This window comes from Crotalus tigris, unplaced genomic scaffold (assembly GCF_016545835.1).
Source record: "Crotalus tigris isolate CLP2741 ecotype Arizona unplaced genomic scaffold, ASM1654583v1 scf7180000024401.5802323, whole genome shotgun sequence".
Classification (NCBI taxonomy): domain Eukaryota; kingdom Metazoa; phylum Chordata; class Lepidosauria; order Squamata; family Viperidae; genus Crotalus; species Crotalus tigris.
The window spans coordinates 1884332-1910199 of record NW_024100569.1 but is presented as its reverse complement, the minus strand read 5'-3'; the positions used below and the strand labels follow the sequence as shown (position 1 = coordinate 1910199).

The 25868-nt window shown below is 36.8% G+C and overlaps 1 protein-coding gene across 1 annotated transcript in view; it reads right to left on the bottom strand.

Moving 5' to 3' along the window:
* The window catches only part of VAV3 (vav guanine nucleotide exchange factor 3), a 187581-nt gene that overhangs the window by 63362 nt on the left and 98351 nt on the right, over positions 1-25868 (bottom strand). The window contains exons 11-15 of the mRNA XM_039329572.1: positions 24441-24509; positions 23322-23408; positions 19108-19193; positions 17014-17146; positions 16431-16540 (exon numbers count right to left, since the gene is read on the bottom strand). Coding sequence (XP_039185506.1) covers positions 16431-16540; positions 17014-17146; positions 19108-19193; positions 23322-23408; positions 24441-24509 — 485 coding nt within the window. The remainder of the gene's footprint in view (positions 1-16430; positions 16541-17013; positions 17147-19107; positions 19194-23321; positions 23409-24440; positions 24510-25868) is intronic.

The window sequence follows — 25868 nt, the reverse complement described above, 5'->3', positions numbered from 1 at the left end:
TTTTTAATTGATTGTTGTAATGTACAGTAGGTTTATTATTATTAAGTCTGCTGCCCTTTCACTTCTTGTCTATCTCTCTGTGTGTCTGTCTCTCTATCCCCCCCTTCACCTCACCTTCCTACCCTGCTTTTGCCTATTTTTTGGTTTGGTTTTGTCAGTTAACTTGTTTTATGTCTGCTGTTCGCCATTTTTTTTTATTAAAAAAGCTATATTTTTCCTAACTGAATCTAATAGTAAGGTTTCATAAAAGGCAGACCTTTATTGCAAATGCTCCCACTTCCATTCATCTGATGAGAATGAGCCATCGTGTCCTCCCCTCTACAAATGTATAAATTTTAATTTTTAATACAGTATATGTTGATAAAAATAAACCATACAAATAAACATTTTTTTGTGGGTCCATACTTTAAGTGGAAAGGGGTGAGCAAAATGATTAAGAAACATTCCTCAACAGCTCACCTATTATTCAATATTTTCAGGAATCTTCTGCAGTAAGTACCGATACTGTTACATTTTATATTGCTATCCTGTGAGCACCAGAAATGGACTCTAAATATGTCAAAAAGAAAAAGCAGTAATGCTAAGTAGATAACAAAATGTACCAGTCCTGTTTTGCTATAAAGGAAAGAAGGTGAATTCTCATATGACAATATAATGTGGCATAAACCGTGGCTTTAAAAACTCTTTTTCTCATTTCACTACTTGACCAGACATTATGCACTGTGTCACAGGGGTTTATATAGTAAAATTATATGTCACTTCTTATAAGACTGAAATAATGTGATATGAAGCACAAGAGCAGGATGTGGCAAATCATAAATATATTCACGTATTTCCTACAGAGAAGGAATTGTATTGCTTCAATGGTTCCTTTTTCATAAACAATTACAATTATAACATTATGTTTATATTTCGTTAAGTCAACATTTTTAATATTTAAGCAATTTTTGTTCTTGGAATGCAAACTCATTTGTATTCCAAGAAGGAATTAGAAAAGAAGAGAACTGACAAGAGCCAATTAGAAATATATTTTTATCACTTGGTAACTTAGGACTGCACATGTTCAGCATTTTCTGTAACTGTATTACTGATATCCAATCATTTCACATGGAATGTAACACTATTGTTGTTGTTGTTGTTAGTTGCGAAGTCGTGTCTGACCCATCACGACTCCATGGACAACGTTCCTCCAGGCCTTCCTGTCCTCTACCATCTTCTGGAGTCCATTTAAGCTCACGCCTACTGCTTCAGTGACTACATCCAGCCACCTCATTCTCTGTCGTCCCATTCTTCTATTGCCCTCAATCTTTACCAGCATTAGACCCTTCTCCAGTGAATCCTTCCTTCTCATTAGGTGGCCAAAGTATTTGAGTTTCAACTTCAGGATCTGGCTTTCTAAAGAGCAGTCGGGGTTGATCTCTTCTAGGACTGACTGGTTTCATTGCCTTGCAGTCCAGAGGACTCACGGGAGTCTTCTCCAGCACCATAGTTCAAAGGCCTCAATTCTTTGTCGTTCAGCCTTTCTTATGGTCCAACTTTCACAGCCATACATTGCAACTGGGAAAACATGGCCTGGACTATACGCACTTTTGTTGGCAGGGTGATGTCTCTGCTTTTTAGTATGCTGTCTAGATTTGCCATAGCTTTCCTCCCCAGGAGCAAGCGTCTTTTAATTTCTTGGCTGCAGTCCCCATCTGCAGTAATCTTGGAGCCCAGGAAAATAAAATCTGTCACTACCTCCATTTCTTCACCATCTATTTGCCAGGAATTGAGAGGGCCGGATGCCATGATTTTGGTTTTCTTAATGTTGACTTTCAAGCCAACTTTTGCACTCTCCTTCTTCACCCGCATCAAGAGGCTCTTTAGTTCCTCTTCACTTTCTGCCATTAGAGTGGTATCATCTGCATATCTTAGGTTGTTGATATTTCTCCCGGCAATCTTAATTCCAACTTTTGATTCATCTAGCCCTGCCTTTCTCATGATGTGCTCTGCATATAAGTTAAATAGGCAGGGCAACAGTATACAGCCTTGCTGGACTCCTTTCCCAATTTTGAACCAATCAGTGGTTCCGTGTCCGGTTCTCACTGTTGCTTCTTATAGGTTTCTCAAGAGACAAATAAGATGGTCTGGTACTCCCATCTCTTTAAGAACTTTCCACAATTTGTTGTGATCCACACAATCAAAGACTTTAGCATAGTCAATGAAGCAGAAGTAGATGTTTTTCTGGAACTCCCTAGCTTTCTCCATGATCCAGCGTATGTTGGCAATTTGATCTCTAGTTCCTCTGCCTCTTCGAAATCCTGCTTGTACTTCTGGTAGTTCTTGAAATCAGATTGACCACAATCTCTTCTGTAACATTTAATTAAATGTTTCTTTATCTAAAACAACAGCACAACACCAAAATTGTCTATGAAAACATAGCATGCCAGAATGAAAGCCCCATGACATATTAGTCTTCATATCATGAAAGCTTACCATACAAGTAAATACTGTCATTCCTGAAAATCACAGTCTCCTCTTTACCATCTTGTACATGGGGTGGTTTGCACGTGCTACTTTAGGACTAATTATCAAGAAATACCAGTCTGAACATCTGGCTGACTGTGCGATGATCAATCATCATCATCATCATCATCATCAATCTCCCACCAAATTGGAGAGATATGCAGTATACTGGCATACAATCAAAATTCATTCAAAATACGTGCTGTACTGGCTTGCTGAATTTTGAAAATATTCTTCCTCATGGATAATTAGTTGCATAACATTGTCTTCTCAACCTTACACACTGAACAAAACATAATCCTCTGAGGTACAATGTACTGGTATTTTTCTTTCATTTTTTTTCTACCAGAACTTTACCAATCAGAGCCAATTAAGGTGGGTTGGAGTAATGTTCAATAGTTCCTCAATATAATACAGGAAAGGACAGGACAGAAGGCTGCTTCTCCTGCTGCTTCTAAATATCCTGGCCTGGGAGAGATCCTGTCAGTCAGTCATGCTATCTTCATTATATTGCTGCCTGACAGCATTCAGAATGAACTGTTTGCCTTTGGGTAGTGCAGGAGTCTGGATTTTGTCTGTCATGCATAAATGCTACTTATTTGCCCCAAGCCTGGGGATAGTGCAAGCAGTAAATCAATAAATATGTAAATGACTATAAATGGATAGGGAAAGAGAAATAATACTCCTATGTAGAAGGAAATCAACAGGATGAGTTGACGTCTTAACGCCAAAACCTGAGCTAATGTAAGAGCTTAGGACTAGATTAAGTTGAAAAATGGAAAAAGGCATTTAATTCCTTGGCACCTACAAAAAAAATTGTGCATTTTTTTTTCAATCAGAAAATCTGCGCCTTTGCCTACTCTGATGAATTCTTCATGTTTGGAGCACAGCCCCATGACACTCCTGGAGAACATGGTTTAACTTGCCATCCCATTTAAGCTTCTACCACACTGTAGCTATTACAAAAAGGCTGCGTTAGAAAGCCACTATATTTTTTATTATAATATTCCCCATCATGCAGAATTCTCATATGCATCATCTTAATGTGTTGTTGTTTGATAGCCTGTCAAAGGAGAAAATATTAGAAAAGGATTGTGCAGTACAACAGAATGGGTCTTAATTCTTTGGAGGGAGAATGACATTAAACTCTTTTCTCTCTCATAAAGGTCGAAATCCTAAAAGTAAAATAATAAATAAATAAAATGTTCAAATCCTTTCTGGCATACATTTTCTTGCTATGCTAGTTTTTCTTTTTTAAAAAGTGCTAAACAAAAAAAATAAGTCTTTCAACATAAGCATTGTATGCTACGTGAATGCCTTTGGCTCTAATACTAACAAGAGTCTAAATACAAGACTTTTATACCATATGCAATATGCTAAGCCACCAGTTATGTATAAATAATCATGGGCCTGATTTCTTAAGCATTAAAAACTTAAGAACAGGCTCTATTAAAGGCTGTTATTGGCAACAAGGCAATGAGGACAAATATTCTAAAGAAGAATAAAGGGGAGAAATGTAAATAATAGAAGATTAACGTTACGTAATCGCTGTTAAAAAAGGGGAGGAGTATATACTGTGTATATATGTGTGTTATGTTTTGTTTTGTTTTGTTGGTTTAAAAAAAGAGAAAAAAAAATAAAGGCTATTAGTGGAATGATACATTGAAGTCAAAAGATTCCTAAGAGAAAGCAAGGCAAAGACGAATTTGAAAGTGGAGCCTTCTAAATTCATCATTTAATCTTCTTGCAGCTTCCTCCATCCCCCCAAATCCAGTTCTTGAACTTCTTTAACATCATCTTAAGTGACATGCCTGTGACATTTAAGGATTTGAGTTTTAAGTAACACCTACCATCCATTTTTCCCTTCCAGAATGGCCAGAATCGTTTTCCATATAGGTTTTATACACCCATACAATTTTGGGGCCTATAAACAAATTCCCAGTCTTTCTCCTAGTTCTTTGTAATCTCACTTGTTGCATTAAAGTGATTGTTTTTTTCTACCATGTGACTCTAAGAGACTTTCTGTATGTGATGTAGTCCCCATAGTTGTTCTGGTGAGACTCGTTCTGAGATTTACTGTACATTTCCAATAATATGGAATCTTCCCTATTTCCAGAAGCGTTAATTGGTTAAGACAACATTTCAAGGGCATTTTTGTGTATATCCACAAGTTGTCTATCCTAAATAAATAAATTCCTTTGCTTCTATTGACAAAACTACAGGTCCAAGAGCAACCCATCACATATGATCCCTTTCCCTCTATACTATACTCCACCAGTTAATATTCAATACTGGCCAAACTTCAGCAATTAAAAACAATGCTTACTTTCACCTTCCAATGTCAAGGCCATAGTAGAGTTATTGCTTAAACTCATTACAAACACTTCAATTACATCTTGAAGAACAGGTTTCCCAAGGCACTTAATTAATAACTTACCTCCTCCTATCTATATGCTGAGAAATTTCAACCTCATACACTCCCAGAAATTAAAATAATATAGATTTATAGAGGTAAAATACTTTCCCTCTAAATGTTCAATAATAAAGTATGTAAATGTGGGCATTTTCCTATATGTATTTTTAAACAAACCTAGCTAAACTCGAAATAAAATGAAATACTAGCATAAAAAGATATTATATATAGCATGTAAGTTAAGCAAGGTCTAGTTGATACAAACTGCATGTTAGGTCCACCATTTGTATTCTGGTGCCCTGCCATTGTGCTGAGGGGGAGGAGGATGGCATGCTTGGGATTTTTTGCTTCTGCTGTTTGCTTGGGAATAAGGGAGGGAGACTGTCTTTGGAGACAGGACAGACTCCTTCCCAGCCAGTTGTTGCCAGGTTCCAAGGCCGTTGTGCCCTGAGGGTGAACTGTTATCTGCCTAGCACCTCAACATTCTCAAAACATCTTTTCAGCATCACATCAGCTGCCAAAAACAGGTCAATGGGGGTCAGGATTGGGAAACCAAAATAATTGTTTTATGTTTTACACGGGACCTTCAGATTCCACTTGACTTTACTGCATCCAGTTTCTCTCAGTAAAAGTTCTTTTGATTCAACTCAATGGATTAAAGAGTCTTACTTTCCTGAGGGCCCAGATCTGAGAAAATTGTCTTTCACAAAACATCTAATCAGTCTCAATATGATTGTATAATTCCCTCCACTTAGGAATTTTCACAATCTGAACCTGCAGTCAGTTTTTTTATTATTAATGATAAAATGTAATGGAATAGTCCAGATTTTCTCATGTGCTCAGATTCCATTTTCCAGAATCCTTCGGCACTTTGACTGATGGAGAAGCTATTATGAAAGAAATTTAAGAAATTCCTATTTCCTTCTCCATATCTTTTGCTCCAAAATAAAGAGAGAAGATGTCACACTGCCCTAGTATGAAAAGAACATGGTTTTATTCTTTCAGAAATAAATTACTATAAGCTTTCACATCCTAATGAACTAAATAAAGACTTTATTAATTTTACAGAATTAAGAATGCCAGATATAGGAGTGGCATGGAGCTCTCATCTCACAATCAGAAGGCTGTGAGTTTGATCCTAGGTAGCAGTAGATATTTCTCTATCAGGACACAAAGAGAAAATACCTGCGATGAGCTCTGGATGTTAGGAAGGGCATCCAGCCAATCAACATTCAGCTCCATTCAGCCCCCACCCCCACCCCAGTTCCACCCAATGCAAGGAATTTACAAGGTTGTTAAAAGAAAAAAAAAGATGCCAGAAATACTCCCTAAAAGTATATGAGCATTTCAATCACTAAATTGACCATCCAACCAATTAAGGTCTAACTTAATTATTGAAATTTACAAACCATTTCTTAGCTTGACTATTTATGTATTTATTTTTATTAAAATGCTTTCATTTGCTCAAACCTTATTCTGGATAGAAACACTGCATGCTTATTCATATTTCTCTTGAAGAATAAAGGGTATATGAAAGTGTATTTTACATATGTCCACATGCATATATGTCTATGTTTCTTTGTTTCTTTCCTTTTTTAAAAAATGTTTTGTTTCAATTAAAAAGCAATTAAACAAATATTCTTTAAATACTTTATTTTCTAGGTATTCTGAAAATGAAGGACATGGTATTGTTCGTAGTAGGCTCAAATAAAATTTTTATACACACACACACACAAACATATGTATATATTTAATATTTTAATCAAATAAAAAAGATGCTGAGACTCTAGAAAGAGTACAGAGAAGAGCAACAAAGATGATTAGAGGTCTGGAGGCTAAAACATATAAGGAACAGTTGTTGGAATTGGGTATGTATAGTTTAATGAAGAGAAAGACTAGGGGGGACATGATAGCAGTGTTCCAATATCTCAGGGACTGCCACAAAAAAGAGGGAGTCAAGCTATTCTCCAAGGCACCTGAAGGCAGGACGAGAAGCAACGGATGGAAACTGATCAAGGAGAGAAGCAACTTAGAACTAAGGAGAAACTTCCTGACAGTTAGAACAATTAACCAGTGGAACAACCTGCCTCCAGAAGCGGTGAATGCTCCAACACTGGAAGTTTTTAAGAAGAGACTGGACAGCCATTTGTCCAAGGGGGTTGGACTCGATGACCTCCAAGGTCCCTTCCAACTTTATTATTATTATTATTATTATTATTATTATTATTATTATTAATAATAATAATAATAATAATAATTTATTGAAGTTAGCAAAATATATTTAGTCTTTAGGCCATATATTACTCTACTGCCTCTATATTTCAGTTAAAGGTTAGTGAAATTAAAAATGTGATTTGTTTTTCATTCCAGTTCACAGACCTCTTGAAAATTGTCTGCAGACTTCTCCTCTAAAGGAAAGAGATTGGTGCAAAAATATTACTCACATCCAGGAAGATGTATATGACAAAAGCCCTATAAACTCAGGGAGTAATGAGATATTTTGCCAGCTATTATAAAGCAAGTATAACATAAGAAGGCTTTTAACACTGCAATTTATCAACTCTCTGATTAATTTGGTTTAATTAAAGCCCTACAAAGACAGCTCTATACTTAGTGAAGTTTCTTAAGGAAAAGAAATATTCCTCACAGACCTTTAATATAAAGGTGTTTGAATCTGTGAATAATCAAGGGAAAGGATTATTCTTAAAGCCTGGCAGCCTTCTGATTTCCCAAGAAAACCACATGAATATAATGAAGAGTATTTTCATGATCATTATCTAAACCAGACATGTCAAACTCGTGACGTCATGTGATGTCGCACAACGTATCAGGACGGTTTTGCCATTGCTGGCAATGGGGTGGGCGCAGCTTCTGGATGACGCGTCCGGCCTATGGGCCAGCAGTTTGACACCCCTGATCTAAACAAATAATAAACCAATGTATGTGTTATAGAAGAAATAATGAAAATTATTCCCTCCACAATTTCATAAAGCAAATTATTTCCTTTGCTTTTTATTTCTTTTTATTTATTTATTTTTATTTCAGACTTTGTAGCAATAGCTCAGAAATATTTTTCGGAAAACAACGCTTAATGAATCAATCAATCAATTCTCCATTATGTTAATACTTGTATATCTGAGATCTGTCACATCAAAGAGCATTTAAGAGAAAGGCTTATTACCTAATTAAATTAACTGTAAACATAGTAAACTATGTTTTTGATCAGGAGAACAGAATTTACTTCTATGACTTTGCTAAGACTTTGCTTATTTCACAGCTATACTTTCAGAGATTAAAGAATTTAATCTTACTAGCTTTCTAGTAGTGTATTGTTTCAGTCAAGAAAATGACTATGCCTTGACCTCATTTTTCCTATGGAAAAGAAAGTTCACAGTGATGCATTGAGGTAACTAAATAGCAACCATAATAAGAAAGAGTTATGAAGGCACCATTCTTCATTCACGCCATCCACCACGAACTATATCAAAGTTGTTTTCGACATTGTTAAATAATTGTGTTTTCATCCCACTTTAGGAAACAATGGCTTTGCAAGTTGTAGACTTTAATACAGTCTTAGACCATGTAAAAGTATGTGTATATATATACATACATACATACGTGTATCCACAAATCATAAAAAGAACAATTAAAAGATGAAAAAGAAAATGAGGCCAGAGATAAAATGTTGAAGATACAGTTTTATTAGACAGTATTTGCTGCCTTAATGCCTTATCCTTATAGCAGCAAGGCAACATTTGGCTGCATTATGGGTTGTAGTGATCTTATGATCTACTAGGAAGTAGGAAACGTAGTGGTGTTGACCTCTTCCTTAGAGTTCTTTGCAAGTTTCCTTTGTTTAACAAATTTTGTTCCAAGCTAATCAATTAAATTTTTAATTTAGCAGGATATTAAAATCTTTTAGAAAACAAACATGGTGACCATATTAACATGTGAGTGCTAGCATGGCTGGATTAACCTGGATTTAAATAGAGAAGCCTAATTTTAGGCCTTGGTGACATGCCAATCAAAACTGACTCCAGGAAGTTAAAACATAAGGAGCCAGAAGACAGCGGTTTCCTCTGGTTAACAGATGGATATCTGCCCAGAATGCCTGGACAACATAAGCTTTAAAATTACCTGGACAGAGAATTGTACGTGTTCATGATGCTTAAGTCAAATCACAGGCTCTATCTGCCAAATACTGAAATTTTGGATACTTCTGCACCACGATGTCCATCCAATCCTTCAAAAATAACGTGAAGCTGACCTGCTGTCTTTTTCTATGTTATGGACTTCAAAATGATCTATCAATTCTTCTGCTTATCCAGTAGGAAAGTGCAAAGAATAACATCCAATTAATGCCCTGTTAACCCAATCATATCATATGCATTTACTATTGATTTTTCTCTCAAAAAATGTTTTTTTGCTTCCATTCAACCATGTCTAATTCTCAAAGACTTCCTGGACAGGTCCCTGAAGTTTTCTTGGCAAGGTTTTTCAGAAACGGTTTGCAACTGCCTCCTTTCTAGGGCTGAGAGAAAATAATTGGCCCAAGGTTACCCAATAGCTTTGTGCCTAAAGCAGGACTGGAACTCACAGCCTCACACCAAACAGCTTTAATTTAATAAGTCAGTGTTTAGTATGTCAGAAATCAAATATTCCGGCATGCTATGTATATGTATTTCTCAGATAAAATCTGAAGATTTCTTAAGAGCAACATATCAGTTAATTAAAAAAAAAAGCAGTGGGTGTAAGATCAGAGAGGCAACAGGCATCACCTTCTACTGGAAAATAAGAAACTTTTTCTACCCTTAAGTAGCTTACTCAATTTGGCGTTAGCAAATCAAAATGTGGATGCTAAAATAAGGGTACTAATTATACCGGACAACTCTGAAAGTCAACCTTTGCTAGCCACACACTTCAAAAATCTTAGTACAAATGTTCATAGAGATATGTGGGAAAATGAAACCCAATCTCACAATTTGGAGTCTGGTATCAGCTTTTCCAACTAACAACTATTATTAAAAACTGCTAATAAAATTTATTAGTCAGAAAAGATGCTACTTAAATTAATGGAAAAATAATGTTTTCAGGAGATAGTTTGGAGGAGTTTGCAAAAAGTCAACTTTTCCACTTGCCTTCCATCTCATATATTCCCAATTTGGAAAGAATGTGACCAAAGTTCCTTTTCCTTTTAAGGGAAGGTGAAATCATAAAGTAATATTGAAAAGTGTTAATTGTAGGGAAAGAAAATAGGACATCTTTAATTTAAGCATTCTGAAAGTTAGTGACTGTTAAATTTCAAAAAATAAAGAAGGTAAGTATGATTGCAACAAGCATGTATATGTAAAAGGTATTTCCATTTGGGGAAACTAGCTTTAGTTTCTGAGCAAAGATATACCTAGAGGAAATCAAAATTGGTTACTACATAATTTGTAAAATGACCCTTAGTGATTCAACAAATTGGGCTATAGATTGCTCTGGGTTCATATGTCTCCATGTCCTTGATGCTAGTTATGAAGACGAGTGTCCAATCATGATGCGGTGTGGAGAAGACATTCATTGACTGACAATACTAATCCAATGTTAAGTTTTGAATCTAAGTCAAAACATAGAAGACAAGAACATTAAGCTTCTAAGCCACCAAATTCCTTGGTCCTATTCAGATATGATATTCAACAACTATAAATCAACTCTGCTGAAGGATCGTTATAAGTGATGTTGCTTATGGCTGATGCCCAATGCAACAGTTGCCTAAGTACAGCTTATGTGGAGGAAAGCAGACAACTAGAAGGCTTTAAAAGCATTAACATTATCATCAAAACAGCAGCAGTTGCTAAGTAAGTCACTCAAAGCATCCATTGTTCATTCTCTCTAATGTATACAATGCATTTGCTGGGTCATTTGAGCTGCAGGAGGTATAAAGCTCCTAGTGGAAATAATCAAATTCTCACTGTCTCCTTTTAGAACACACAATAAAGTACTAGCTTTTGAAAAAGAAATTCTAGTGCAATCAGAAACAACACTTTTCCATTATATCACAAGCAAAAGTGGGAGACACTAAGAGGAGTTAGGAGACTACACAAGAAACAGACAGGTAAGGAGACTCATAGCACAAATCTTCTATCTGGCATAACTATTGATAAGCAGTGGAATTTTTTTTTAAGTTTTTCAGTTTTTTGCAGAAAATTGTCACTCCTACATCACTAATAATGCAGATAGTTAGCATATGGTAATGTGCATTAAAACAGTAAACTAAAACTAATCGATGTAAAATACTATATGCAATTTTGCATAGGGAATTTTCCCAGAAAGTTTTTCGGTTCAAAATAGATCCCTGGACATTCAATCTGAGGATTCAGTTTGAATGTGATTCAACTGAATCTCCAAATTGATTTAGTTGCTACTGGTTTTTCTGAATTGATTCAGAAATTTCAACAATATTGTCCACTGAAGAAAAAAATATCTCAAACCATGGTGTTCACTATATCCGTGGTATTCAAACTGGGTTCCCCAGAATCCTAGGGCCTCAATGTGATAGTTTTTGTTTACATTGTGTGAAATGTATTATTATAACATTTTGTTCAAATAAAATAAATTATATAAAACTTATTTATTAAATGGTTCCACACCAATTTTTCACATTGAGAAGGGTTCCTTGTTGTTGTTGTTGTTAATTGCAAAGTCGTGTCCGACCCATCGCGGCCCCATGGACAATGTTCCTCCAGGTCTTCCTGTCCTCTACCATCTTCTGAAGTCCATTTAAGTTCACACCTACTGCTTCAGTGACTCCATCTAGCCATCTCATTCTCTGTCGTCCCCTTCTTCTATTGCCCTCAATCTTTCCCAGCATTAGGCTCTTCTCCAGTGAATCCTTCCTTCTCATTAGGTGGCCAAAGTACTTGAGTTTCAACTTCAGGATCTGGCCGTCTAAAGAGCAGTCGGGGTTGATCTCTTCTAGGACTGACCGGTTTGAACGCCTTGCAGTCCAAGGGACTCGCAGGAGTCTTCTCCAGCACCATAGTTCAAAGGCCTCAATTCTTTGGCGCTCAGCCTTTCTTATGGTCCAACTTTCACAGCCATACATTGCAACTGGGAAAACATGGCCTGGACTATACGCACTTTTGTTGGCAGGGTGATGTCTCTGCTTTTTAGTATGCTGTCTAGATTTGCCATAGCTTTCCTCCCCAGGAGCAAGCTTCTTTTAATTTCTTGGCTGCAGTCCCCACCTGAGGTGATCTTGGAGCCCAGAAAAATAAAATCTGTCATTTCTTCCCCATCTATTTGCCAGGAATTGAGAGGGCCGGATGCCATGATTTTGGTTTTCTTAATGTTGAGTTTCAAGCCACCTTTTGCACTCTCCTTCTTCACCCGCATCAAGAGGCTCTTTAGTTCCTCTTCGCTTTCTGCCATTAGCGTAGTATCATCTGCATATCTTAAGGGTTCCTTAATATCTCAATTTTTAAGACCCCTATAATGCAATTAGTCCTGAACTTACGATGACAGATGGGACCAGGACTGCCATCATTAAGTGACATGCTCATAAAATGCAACATCATGTGACTGTAACATTTAGCGACAGAAATCCAGACAACCCTGGTTGTCATCATAACCCCAAGACATGCAGGTTATTAAGCAGAAAGGAAAGGAAGTTCCAGGTAAGGAATATGGGTGGGATGGGGGGGGCTGGCACAGGCCACATCCCAGTTGGGTGTTTGGGGGGGGGGTGTTGTAATATGGTGTGGACTCAGGAAGGCCAGGGAAAGAGGGTGAAGAGTGTGTGCGTGCATGTATGAAAACACAGGGTAGTCAGAGAAAGAAGAAGCAGGATGCATGCGTGTGCACAATGAGGGACAAAGAGGAAAGCAGTTATGAGGCGGAATGGGACAACTCGTCGCAGCCAAATCACCACAGCCAATTCGCCGCAGCCAAATCACCACAACCAACTCACTGCGGGACAATTCAACAATTCAGTTTAATTATTTAAAATTATTTTCAAAATATTATAACTCTTGCCATTCACATTTCATTTTGTCCTTCCTTTAGCATCCTTTCTTTAATTATTCTATTCCACTATTTCTTCAATATTAGTATAACTCTTGTCCCGTGGCAAGTTGTCCCACAGCGAGTTGGCCATGGCGAGTTATCCCATTATGGTGAGCTGGCTATGATGAGTTGTCATAGATCTGTTATGAGGTGCATGCATACCTATGTAGTGTAGATGTGCACGGAGGCTGAGGGAAAAGGGCACTGGGTGGGCGCGTGCAAGTACAGAGAGGTCAGAGAAAGAGGGCAAGTAAAAGGGTTAAGGAATCATGATGCATGTGAGTAAAGAAAGGCTGAGGGAGGAGAGAGTTAACCAAGCAACTTGGCACTTCCTAGCTGGCTTCCTGATTGACTTTTACTTGAGGAAAGCCAGCAGAGAAAGTGAGCAATGGACACCACGTTACCATAGGATGCTGCAATCAATCATAAGTACAAGTTTGTTATCAATTCCTGAAATTTGTTAACCTGCAAATAGCACTATAATAGCTGGAATTTTGAGGACCGGTTGTCAAGCACCATTGTAACTTAAAACTATCTCTAGGCTGTTTAGACATCATAGTCTCCTTCAGTTATCTAACCAAAATATGAAGTTGACTTGTGTTTCAGAACTATAGTCATGATACATAAGTGAAATGTTTCAAACATTCCTAAGTGCTACCTAATTATAATTAAATATAATTGTATATTCAATACAGTAAAATACATCACACCATCTTATTTGATGGAACTTCATATTTTTGGATGAGAAGAATAGGAAATTAGAAGGTTTAAGGCTGGTAAATGTATGTTACTTCAGTCCTTAGAAAACTAAGATCATCGTAGGACAGGATTATAAAACAGGAGCAGCTACATACAAAATCTGGACCAGAAATTAAATATTCAACACTCAACACGCTATTACAACATCGAGGCCAGGTTATGGGATACAGGTCCACCCTGGATATGTAAATTAATAATATCAAGTAACCTCAAGAATAATGGAAGACAGAAACATCTACTGCAGGAATAATAAATTAAATGAAGAACTAAGAGGAGAGAGGCAATTGCAGAAATAGAGAATATCTACATGAATAAGGAAAGAATTAAGCCAAATACAAGAAAGAATTTTAGAAGCTTCTGTAGCAAAGGAAAGCTACATCCTTCCTAGATTACCCCTCTTGAACATGACAATAATTCTACATAAACACGAATAAGGAGTGCTTGGTGCTCTCTAAGCTTGCTTGTTTTCTTGCAGACGTTTCATTACCCTAACTAGGGAACATCATCAGTGCTAGTAAGGAGTGAATATGAATAAGATTATAACTATTTTTGAGGTTTAAGTGTAATGGGGACCTTGTGCTCACTTGCCATTTTATATGAGCCTAGTTTATATTATGTAGCTACCCAGCTGTTATCCATGACAGATTTTTGCTTTACTTCTAAATAAATACATTTCAGTGAAAGACATTTTAAAAACAACTAATCAGAGAAAAGAGTCATTAAAGTTAGCAATACAAAACAACATTACAACAAACTTTTTTTTTTAAAGGAGCACGTTAATCCCAAATGAAATATCATTCAGTTTAAGTAACTTCTAAAATATAAACTATACCCAGTCAGGCAAAGTACAAAGCCAGTGTTGTCAGAATATCAGATCAGAACTGGTGATTCAGAACTTAAACAAAACATGTAACAATAGGAACAGCAATGAAAAATTAAATTAAATTAATGGGTACAAGACCAATGGGACCAACGGTATATTACACCACGACTGATTGTTAACATAGATAATCATTAACTAAACATTGTTAGTTGGGAAATTGAATTTGGCTTGGTCAGATTTTATGCTTCCGAGCTTATCCTGGGACACATACATTTGCCTTCATTCATTGTTAGCTGGGTTTTGTTTTGTTTTTGTTTTGTTTTTGTTTTGCATATTTGATGGCCCACAATTCTGGAAAATGATTTACAACAAAATGAAACAAATTCTAAAGGTTAATTCTCTTTCCAGCCTTTTATTTTCCTATTAATGATTATTAAACCACAGATTACCCAAGGGATAACAGACTGGCTTTGCATATGATTATACCTGCTTGGATAGTCTATGTTTCCTATTAAGGAATTTAACTGTAGGAATATGCCTCAATTCAAAAATAATCTTGGGTCTGAAAAATAAATCTAATACAAATTCAATTCTGCATGGAGCTATGAAAATTCACTAAGTGATGTGAGACAGTTATGATGGCATAAACTCCCTGTAAAATATATCCCATCAAGTTCTTTGGATGAAAGAGGGAAAAAAGAGAGAGATGAAATGAAATGGAATGGAATGTATAATATTAGAAAAATAAACAAGCAGAAGAAAACATATGCTGGTCATTTCCCAAATCAATCATTATGTCTCTACAATTACTTTATATAGGGAAGAAACAGAATATTTATGTAAAAGGTGGAAATAGAAATGCTTTAGCTAATTTGATCCCAAATTAGGATTAATTCTTCCGTTTCAGAGAAACAGACTGGCATTTATCAAAAAATAAATTTAAAAGTTGCCTTTTAATGCATCTACTTCTACATGAGATATAATTAAATGCTTTCAAGGTATACATAGTGTTGCTTAAATAATTTCTCCTGATGAATAAATATTTATTACTTTAGTTTCTTTGGAATGTTAAACAGCTACAGACATTATATAGGTAAAATGGGCCAGTGTAAATGTTTCTATATTGTGGTAAATCTCCCAGAACTACACAGTCTCCTATCAGTACTTATCTAAAGTCATTCCACTGAGTCTGAGTTACTTATTTTTTTAATGCTTAATTAAGATCTTCATAAACCATAGAAATGGCATGCAGAATTGGGGAGGGGGATATTACGTTGGAGTTAGGAAAATTACAAAAACAGATATTGTACAAAAGATCACAGCTTCAGTAGGCGGCTGTCAACTGTTTATATTTCTTTGAAATGATTCTGTGCTACACCCACGCTTGTGCTATTATGTTAAGGGGAGAGAGAGGAATCAAATTCTTGAAGTCAAATTTAATAAACCAGGAAATCTGATCCAAATACCACATAATAAATTAGTTAGAAGCCACTAGGAAAAGAGCCAGCATCCCCATCTCCCTTAGTAATACATTTTAGTTTACCAAGGCAATGATAGCAAAATCAGCTACAATTATGTTAAATATTTATTGCTAAATCCATTAATATTTTCCCTAAAGCACTATGGTAAACTTTCATAGGGAAGTGAAGCACGCTGAAAATGTAGCTTGGAGCGCCCTCTACCATTCACTGTGAAAAGGGTTTTTTTTTTTTTTTTGCCCCTATATATTTCATCTCTCTTTTTATGTTTATGTTCATATATTTAGAAATTTTGCATGTGCCAGAAACTAGTTCAAATAGGCAGTCTTAAATCCCCGCTAAATTAGTGAGCACTGAATGCCAATCAATCTGGACAATTATTTCTAAATGTATCATGGTTACTCACAGGGCCATTTCAAACTGCTCGAGCCATTTCTTCTTCAAATCTTTGGTTTTGCAGTACAGCTCTAAGCCGTTTTGTCCTTGTGTGTGGATGAGGTAGAAGGCGTAAGACCACTGTTTAAACAGGAATAAAATTCAGGAATTAGCTTTTAAGAACAAAGAAATAACCAAGCTGGAAAATGCCCGGAGGACACACATTTCTAATTTTGCAAAGTTCCAGGAAAATGTAATAACAATAATTGTAACAACATTCCAGAACACTTTTGAGCTTCATGGAATCTTCATCTACTTTTTAATCCCATTGCAAAAATTAAACAGATAAACCAAGGCTATAGAATGCACCATTGCACCACTTTGAATATTTTAAGGTTTCCCCATTTTAAAAGTTCTTGGGGGGGGGGGAAGAAAAACAATGAATGAAAAAGATAAAATATTTTACTTTAATTCCCAGTTTCCTACCCAGAGCCCGTAGATAAATAAATCTAGTAAAAAAGGGGGCTTAGAGAAATGTTAAGTAGTTCACGTAATTAGGAATCTTAAGATTTTAGAGCAGAACACAAGGATCCCGGCATATTCTATATTTTTACCTTTTTATTTTCCTTGTCGGTGGTGGGGTTATTGTTTATTTTGTACTCCTGGAGATCAATTATATCTTTCATTTCATAATTATCACCTCTCCGTTTGCATACTATCATGGCCAAGTCAAATAAAAAGATATGCCTACGGGAGAAACGAAAGCGTAAGAAGTTGTAAAAATTCAAATTTGTAGCTAAAAATGTTATCTGAGAAATATTTGAGTAGAGTTTATTAAATTTTTAATAAACTTTACAACATCAAATCTGATTGTTAAGCTGAATTTTTCTCTCAAATTTAACACGCATTTTGAACTGCAATTTTAGATTTTTACTGCACAGTTCTATGCAGCATACTTATAAATTTCATTCTATTCTACAACACTTAAATCCCTAGCAAGAGATGGATAATTGGACTGGACATTATTTTCATTTAATTTCACTTTAATCAATTTGATTTAGATGCCGCACAACTCCAAACAACTCCTATAAGGTATAATAAAAAAGACAAAACACAACAATTGAAAACAAAGCCAACCCAACCAAATAAATAAAAAAAGCACATAAAGGTTGACTCAGCCTTCCATCCTTCCGAGGTCGGTAAAATGAGGACCCAGATTATTGGGGGGCGGTATGCTGATTCTGTAAAAACTGCTTAGAGAGGGCTGTAAAGCACTGTGAAGCAGTATATAAGTCTAAGTGCTATTGCTAGTGCTATAAATTGAAAGCACACCAACACTATCAGTTTACATTGGCTGGGCACATATCATGGGGAGCAGACAGTTCCCCAAATGACCAGGTTTTATGCCATGTAGGGTTTTATAAGTCACAACCTTGAATATGGAAGCAGAAGGGTAATCACTGCACCTCAGAGTAGATTCAGATCTCATGTTTATATAGTGAGTCCAAGCTGATTTTTCACGAGCCCTCCTCCCAAGCAGGATGATTCCTCTCCAACAAAAAGGTCTCCGGATTCAGGAGACAGCTCATTCCACTGCAACGAAGCTGTGGAAAGGCCTTCTTGGCCAAAGCTGCCATATGCTCATTGAGCAGGAGCTCTGACTCCCAGGAACACCCCCAGATTACTTTCCACCCTTCAGTGGGGAAGTGAAATCCCACCCAAGATCAACGTTGGAATGTTTGTAAAGTTCTAGTGGTCCCAACAACTACACCTATAACCACGCCTACACACTCACTAAGCAGTTTGATAGTCTTTGACAGTTTTAATATTTGAAATACCACCCATGCCACTGAAGCACCCCTCCCACCAGGCAGCAACCACCCCAAGTCCCATCACGTTCATGCCGTGCCTCTCTCCAGCCACCTCCATGCCCCCTCGCTCTCTATCATCCAGCTTGCAAGCTGCCTGGGATTTGCAACTTCTTGCCAGTTTCCCCACCACAGACTTTGGTTGCTGAAAGCCAGCAGATAGTTGCAAGGAAGTGCTCACTTAACAACCTACAATCATTGTTTAATGATGACAGTGGGAATTGCAGGGGTTGCTGATGCTAAACAAGATGTCGGGCTTTATGACTGCATTGCCCAGAGGTGGAAATTCCAGTTGCAACTGCCATCATAACTCAAGGACTACCCATATATAAGGTGAAAATATGTCTTTGCTTCCTTTTTTCTTGGTTTTTTTATCATTTTTATTTTTAAGGGTTGTTGAATTTAATTTTATTATCGTTATGTATCTCAATACTTTACTTATATTTTAAACTCCTTTTTAAAAAAAGCACTTAATCTTGAACGATCAATAGAAACTGATATACCATAGTATTGTCTTTATCATTACCCAATCTATCTACCAGTGCAAATTCCAAAATTATTTTTCTTAGCTGCAAAGAAATATATTGATAGGGCATTTACTTCCTTCTTATGGTGAGATCGTTGGCATTACACTTGTGCAACTAACAAATAGCAGGTATTGTACCATTTCAGAAGTATTGATCTAGGACAGGGATGCTCAAACTTGGCCACTTTAAGACTTGTGGACTTCAACTCCCAGAATTCCCCAATCCACAAGTCTTAAAGTGGCCAAGTTTGAGCACCCCTGATCTAGGATCATTGCAAAATAATACATTAAAAACAAACTGAAGCTTTTCTCACCTATCTTGTCTTGCTCGCTTGTCCAGGGTTGTTATCTTTATTTCACCATCACCCTGTGGTCTTCCATAGAGTAAAAGGGATTGATTCTGGGGGGGGAGAAAAATGTACATTAATTGCTTCAAAGATATCCAATAATTTATTGGAGGAAGATGCTGCATTCAACATTCTGAAAAAGTGGTTGGCTATAAGGCAGATGGCAGATAAAAATGCAAAATTGGCAGCACAGCATCTCTGACCTACTCTACAAGGGTTATGCAAAACATTTCAATCGCAAAGCATTTACTTCAAGTTGTTCCAGTTCAATATTAGTATAAACATTTTAGTTCTCCATCTGTTTAGAACATCGCAATCGGATCTTTGTGATGAGTATTGCAATTAGCTTTTTCTTAATTTTTCTAGCAGGGAAGGCAAATGATCCTGAATTTACTCCTATTGGCTTACACAATGTGGGATGACCTGGATGGGTGGCAATAGAATATTGGGAAACAGGCACATGATTCATAGATCCAAAATGCTGCTCTGTTGCTGAAGAAGACTATGACCAGGGAGTCTGCTGTAGCCAGTGCCTGTAACTCAGGGGTGTCAAACTCGTAATGTCACGTGACGTATCGTGACTTTTTTTCCATTGCCGGCAATGGGGTGGGTGCAGTTTTGCCATGATGCATCCGGCCCATGGGCCGGCAGTTTGATACCCCTGCTGTAACTCTAATGCTCTAATGCAGGCATGTCAAACTTGCGACATCATGTGACGTCATGCGACTTTTCCCCCATTGCTGGCAATGGGATGGGTGTGGTTTCTGGCTGGCAGGCCGGCAGTTTGATATGCCTGCTCTAATGCATCTTCCGCTGGAGATCAGAAAGTTGAGGAAAGCTGCAAGCTCTCCTATTTTAATAGGATTTTTCTTCTTGTTGTGTCTTGGTTTTAGCTCTTCAGCCTTAATCTGGAGCAATGGGCACTAGTTACAAGGGACAGAAAAGAAAAATTCCTCCTTCTTTGCCATTTCATTTCCCCTCATTTTATGTACTTATTTTAAAATATTTAGAGCCTGCACTCTCTCTGGCCTGTAAAAGCAACAGAACACAATAAAAATCAAGTAAAATAACAAATGGAATAAATATAGTTGCCCTGATAAAGAGGCACTTAAGGGCAAAAGACAGATTTTGGCTGTTGATGCTGAGACTGTCATGTAGTTATATAAAAAAAGGGCAAGTCTCCAAAAGCACCAGCTTTGCCTCCAGGAGGAGAACAATTAAAGCCAAGGGGACACAACAGAGAAGGCCTAGGCCAGGGGTGTTAAACTGCCGGCTCGCAGGCCGGTTTCATCATACTGAAGCCATGCCCACCCCATTGCCGGCAATGGCAAAACCAGCCCGATATGTTGCGCGGCGTTGCCTGATGTCACGAGTTTGACACCCCTGGCCTAGGCATATAATATCTTATTCAGCTATGGTACTCTGTACTTAATACATTTTAACATGTATTGTATCCTGAAAGAAACCCTCCCTCAACAATCATGCCTAGTATACAGAGCCAGTGACATTCTTCTAGAACTTGTTAGTTAACAAGCCAGGCTACTATTTTTGTGCATCAGCTACAACTTCTGAAAATATCTCCAAAGGCAGGGGTGTCAAACGCGCCAGGCCGGCTGGATGCGTCACGCATAGGCTATACCCACCCCAGCTCTGCAAAGGAAAAAAACGTCAGGATATGTTACAATATGTCACGTGGCACAATCGAGTTTGACATCCACGTCCTAGACTAGGGCAATATTTCTTAACCTTGGCAGGGTAAAAAATTCTCGGAGTTGAATAACTCTTCAAATTGCCAAGGTTGAGAAACACTGTTCTGGGGCTTGTGTAGGCCCTCTTGACTTAAGAATAGACCTAAGTCATAAGTCAATAGTCATAAGTCATAGATGCAACCTGATTGGAATTTGCGTAGGAAATCAGTTTGTATAACTTTCCTTCATTAACAAACATTGCTATTGCTCTTGAGGGTGAACATGTGAAAACTGCAAGTACAATGTTGGCTTGGATAGCTTTGTTGAGCTAGGTACTCTTAAGCATATTTCTATGCCTTGTTGATATTCCAGAAAGCCTTTTTTTTCCCCCCAAGACTGACATTACCCAAGCTTGCTTGCTCTCCCTTTCTTTCTTGTTTTAAAAAGGTCCTACTTGACTTTTCCTAACTCATCTCTGCCTGCCTGCATGCTTATTGGCCCGATCAGAGCTTTTCAGAATGCATTTAAATGCCATGAAGTCAGCTGAAGCAGTACTACATTCTTATAATTACCAGCAGGCTCTTGTAATATTCATGTAAGAGTTCTTAGAAGCAACAGGGGGCAACATTTAAAAATATTTTTACAAGTGATTTAAGAACAAAACAAGCCTGGTAGGAATGAGGACCCAGTCGGTAAATTAAATTGTCTCTGCAGCTTTTAGCTGGCTGACGTCTGATGACTACTAAAACCTGGCCAAGGAAAATTGAAGAGAAAGTTTATCTCATTCAGAGTAATGTGTTTGCTAAACATTCCCAAGAGTTTATTTGAAAAAATTGAAGAGACTACTGCTTTTTCTTCTGAGAACCCCAGACAGTTTTTCATGTAACTAATTCTATGATATATTAACTATCAACTATTAAGCAACAGATTCTCACCCTCAAAACCATGTTTTCCTTAAAAAAAAAAAGGCTTGGGTTTTTTTTTTTAATCCTATGACAGCATTTTAAAATATTGTCAAACTTTCTAAGGCAGGCATGTCAAACTGCCAGCCCGCGGGCCGGATGCATCATACTGAAACCGTGCCTAGCCCATTGCCGGCAATGGGAAAAAAGTCACGATACGTTGTGCGACATCACATGTCTGTTCTAAGGGATGTCTAGCAGCAGCTAGAATGGACAGTCATCCCATCTTTCTTTGCGGCTCCAGGGGATAAAATATAACAGCAAGGAGCCTGTTTCGCATTCCCAATGCTTCCCAATAGTCACAACCCTCAACCCATTTCAAGTTTTGTCTTGTCAAATGCAGCAGATCGAAAATGTTTCATGGCACTGTTTTATTCTGAGCTGGAAGCAAAATACATTTTCCATTACATGCACATTCTTACCTCTCTACCCCTTTACCCCCATCCCAAACAGAAATAGCATGTACGTGTACAAAGGGATTACATCCTCTATGCTCAGTTTCTCATCCCACCACTTCTGCCCAACATTGCCTCACTTTTCTTTTTGCCCAACATTCCCTCACATTTCTTCATGTAAGAAAAATTAGTAGTGTTGTCAGAGATCTAACTTCCTTCAGTTTGGGACAAAAAAAGAACTATAGGAAACAAGTCAATCTTTATCTTCCTGATGCTCTCCAAGGTTTTGTGCTACAGAACTCAAAAACCAACTGAAGAATAATCTGACCTTAGTTTTTATGTCAGAGACCAGTCTCTGCCTTAAGGAGCTGTGCCTTGAAGGAGTTCTATACTATATGGCTTAGTAACTGCCATAAAAATGCTGTTGTTTGAAATAAAGATTAAATATTATAGTGATTGATACTAATAAATAAAGCAGAGCAAAATAAATAAGGTCAGGTTTGTAGGATAAGACCAGACTTTATATATGCCAGTTCAGTCAGCAGCAGAGATAGAAGCAAATAGTCTCAACATAGGTTTCAACTGCTATGATTTTCTTAATCTTTTCATCGAACCATTCTACAAAACATTCTTTCAAGATGAATTCTGGACAATAGTCAGACAAACATACTAGGCCTTGGTTTGTGAATTAAATGAGAATTGGAGAGTTCTAAATCATACTAAGCCAAAACCAAGAACATCACATGAACGCACACCCTGACATTTGCAAATTCAAACGCTCCTCTAATATTTTAAATCCATTACAGATTCTTTTCTTTTCTTTTTCGAGTCAAAGCTTTGTGCCTCAGTCTTCCTGTTTCTATTCTATTTCTCTTGATTAGCCCTCTTCTGATTCTCAATAACCCAGTTTTCTGGAATCTGTGTTCAAACCTTTTTCGGAATATATAGATTTAGTCTCTTACCTGCAGTTGACTCTACCTTTGGACAAGCTTGCCTGTGCTCCACCCTGACTTTAATCTTAACCCTGCCATAATTTTCACTTTCAGCTTTCCTGCTTATAAATCTATCAGTAACAAGTATACAAAAGGGGGGGAATCCCTAAAAAATAAAAAAAGCAGCATCTTATAAAATCCTACCAAATTTTCTATTGATGATTGAAATTGCTTAATTTCACGGAGGGTTTCATTATCTCGCTTCACTTCATTTACATATTGTGCCAAGTCCTAAAACCACAGAAAAGAAAAACAAATTTGGTATGTAACAATGATTGATTAAATATTTACAATTGATTCAGGGCTGAAAGCCACTCATGTCCAATTTTTTTTTAAAAAAGGCATTTATTTTTATATGAATATTTTCCTATTATACAAATTTTTGCATAGAGTACAGTATATGAGCCAAATACAACATTACATTTTTAAAAAAGCAATCAAAAGATAATCAAGGAGAGAAGCAACCTAAAACTAAGGAGAAACTTCCTGACAGTTAGAACAATTAACCAGTGGAACAACCTGCCTCCAGAAGTGGTGAATGCTCCAAGACTGGAAGTTTTTAAGAAGAGACTGGACAGCCATTTGTCTGAAATGGTATAGGGTTTCCTGCCTGAGCAGGGGGTTGGACTAGATGACCTCCAAGGTCCCTTCCAACTTTATTATTATTATTATAAATGTATTCTAATTTTCAGTTTAATTTAGGGAGTGTGACTTAGGTCAGATTGCTGGACTAATTCTTCCCTGTCCCTCTACTGTAATTGAAGCAACTATTCATTAAATGACAGCATGGGCATATTGGAAAAACTATGCTATGCATAGTAATCTTCATATCCTTGGGAAGGAGAAACGGGGTCATACCTGCTGGCCCAATTCCTGAAATCTTTTAAAGCCATTGTAAAAGATTCAGTTTCTGTTCAATGTTCACAAAGCCTATGCTCATTTTGCACTGAAAAGATTACCTGATAACATGAAACAGACTGTGTAGTGTACCAAAGTATGTCCGTATGCCTGTGATGTACAGCAAAGTTGTAGAACCTTTTCTATTTGAAAGCCAGAGTGAAAATAGCTTAACAAATAATCAAATAATAAATTAAACATGGATCCTTGATTTGTGAAAGGAGCTTGTTTGCTTTCATTTATAAGCATGTTACACCAGTGTGCAGCAAGATAGGATCCAAGTTTCAAAATATTTAATTTTCAATTTATTTCTAGAAAAGACTCTTTTCATTTTATATTAGAGAGGATGTACTCAATCATACTTACCTTCATGGCATCAAGGGCCAACTTTAGATTTGCCTTCTCAATTATGTCATTAGTGTGCTTTACCAGCTCCTATATCACAGAATGCCATAGTTATTATCAACCAATTATAATGGAAAGAAAGTCAGAAAATTATGGATATGCTATAATCAATGTAGCTCAATCTGAAGCAGTTATTATATTGCCTTTATTCAAAGTTATTCCAAAGTAGTTTTTTTTTTCCTCAGCTCACCAATAAATCTAGAGATTTTTAAACAGACTTTCAGCCAATGTTATATTTCCGGATTTATGTTTCGGTTTCAGCTTTTCTGTGTCAGCATAGCAATTATTTCGATACATTGGTTAAATTTCTGGAAATGTGTCCATGACCCCAGATTAATGTGATCAAACTGCTTCTAATTCATCTTTTATTTAGATGCATATATCCTATTCTCTGTAAAATACATAATCTAAATGCCCAACCCCAATTAAAAAAAATGTAGAAGTTTTATATTTGTACTAACACTAATCCACACTTAAAGCTCAATAAAGATATGTGGATTGTGACTAGTAAATGAATATGAAATATCTGATAATACTATAAGCTTCCAATGATGTACTGGGATATATTAGTCATATTAACGCTCAAATTTATTGTTTATCTGCTCGTGTTTCAGTATCTGCACTTTATTTTCTTCTTTGTGTTACTTATTCTATATATTCTTTCACAATGTGTAAGAAAAAAAAGTAGTAACATTTCTGAAAATTTTACCAACTGGGAAAAATCAGCAGCATGATACTGATTTTTATTCAAATGAGCATTTTAAAATAAACGTTTTGCTCCATTATCTTTGTTAAAATCATACCAGAACTTTCTGCAAAGAGTAATGTGTCAATTACAAATGCAGTTAAAATGCATACAATACATGGGACATTGACATACTGCATGTAACATGGCACTACAGAAACAAAATACTGCTTCTTGCATAGACAGAAGCTCTTTTTAAAATGTCACTTTATAAGTAGGAGCAATGCAGACAATCTAATGCAATAGTATAGTTCTCTGCGGCTGTACTAATGAGTCCCCCAGCAAAGCTATCAAATGATATTTAGAAGATTCTCTAGTTCCATTATAGTACTAACTGCACAGGAGCTGTGCACTCTGGGAGTTGTAATGAGCAACGTTCTCAGTACAAATGGCATTGTTATAATCCAGCACAGAACAGAAGTATAATCCTTGAGTATGTACAGTAAAAAAAAAAACACATTTTACCTATTATCTAAGATTAGTATATGGTATTGATTTATACTATTAAAAAAAAGACAGGAAGCTATTGTGAAATCAACTGAATTCCAATAGTATTGGGCTGGGTGGAGAATCTTTCTAGACAAATGATCTTTCTCTTTCTGTATAGTGTGTAGGCCCTCATATTTAGTGTACTATGAGAATCA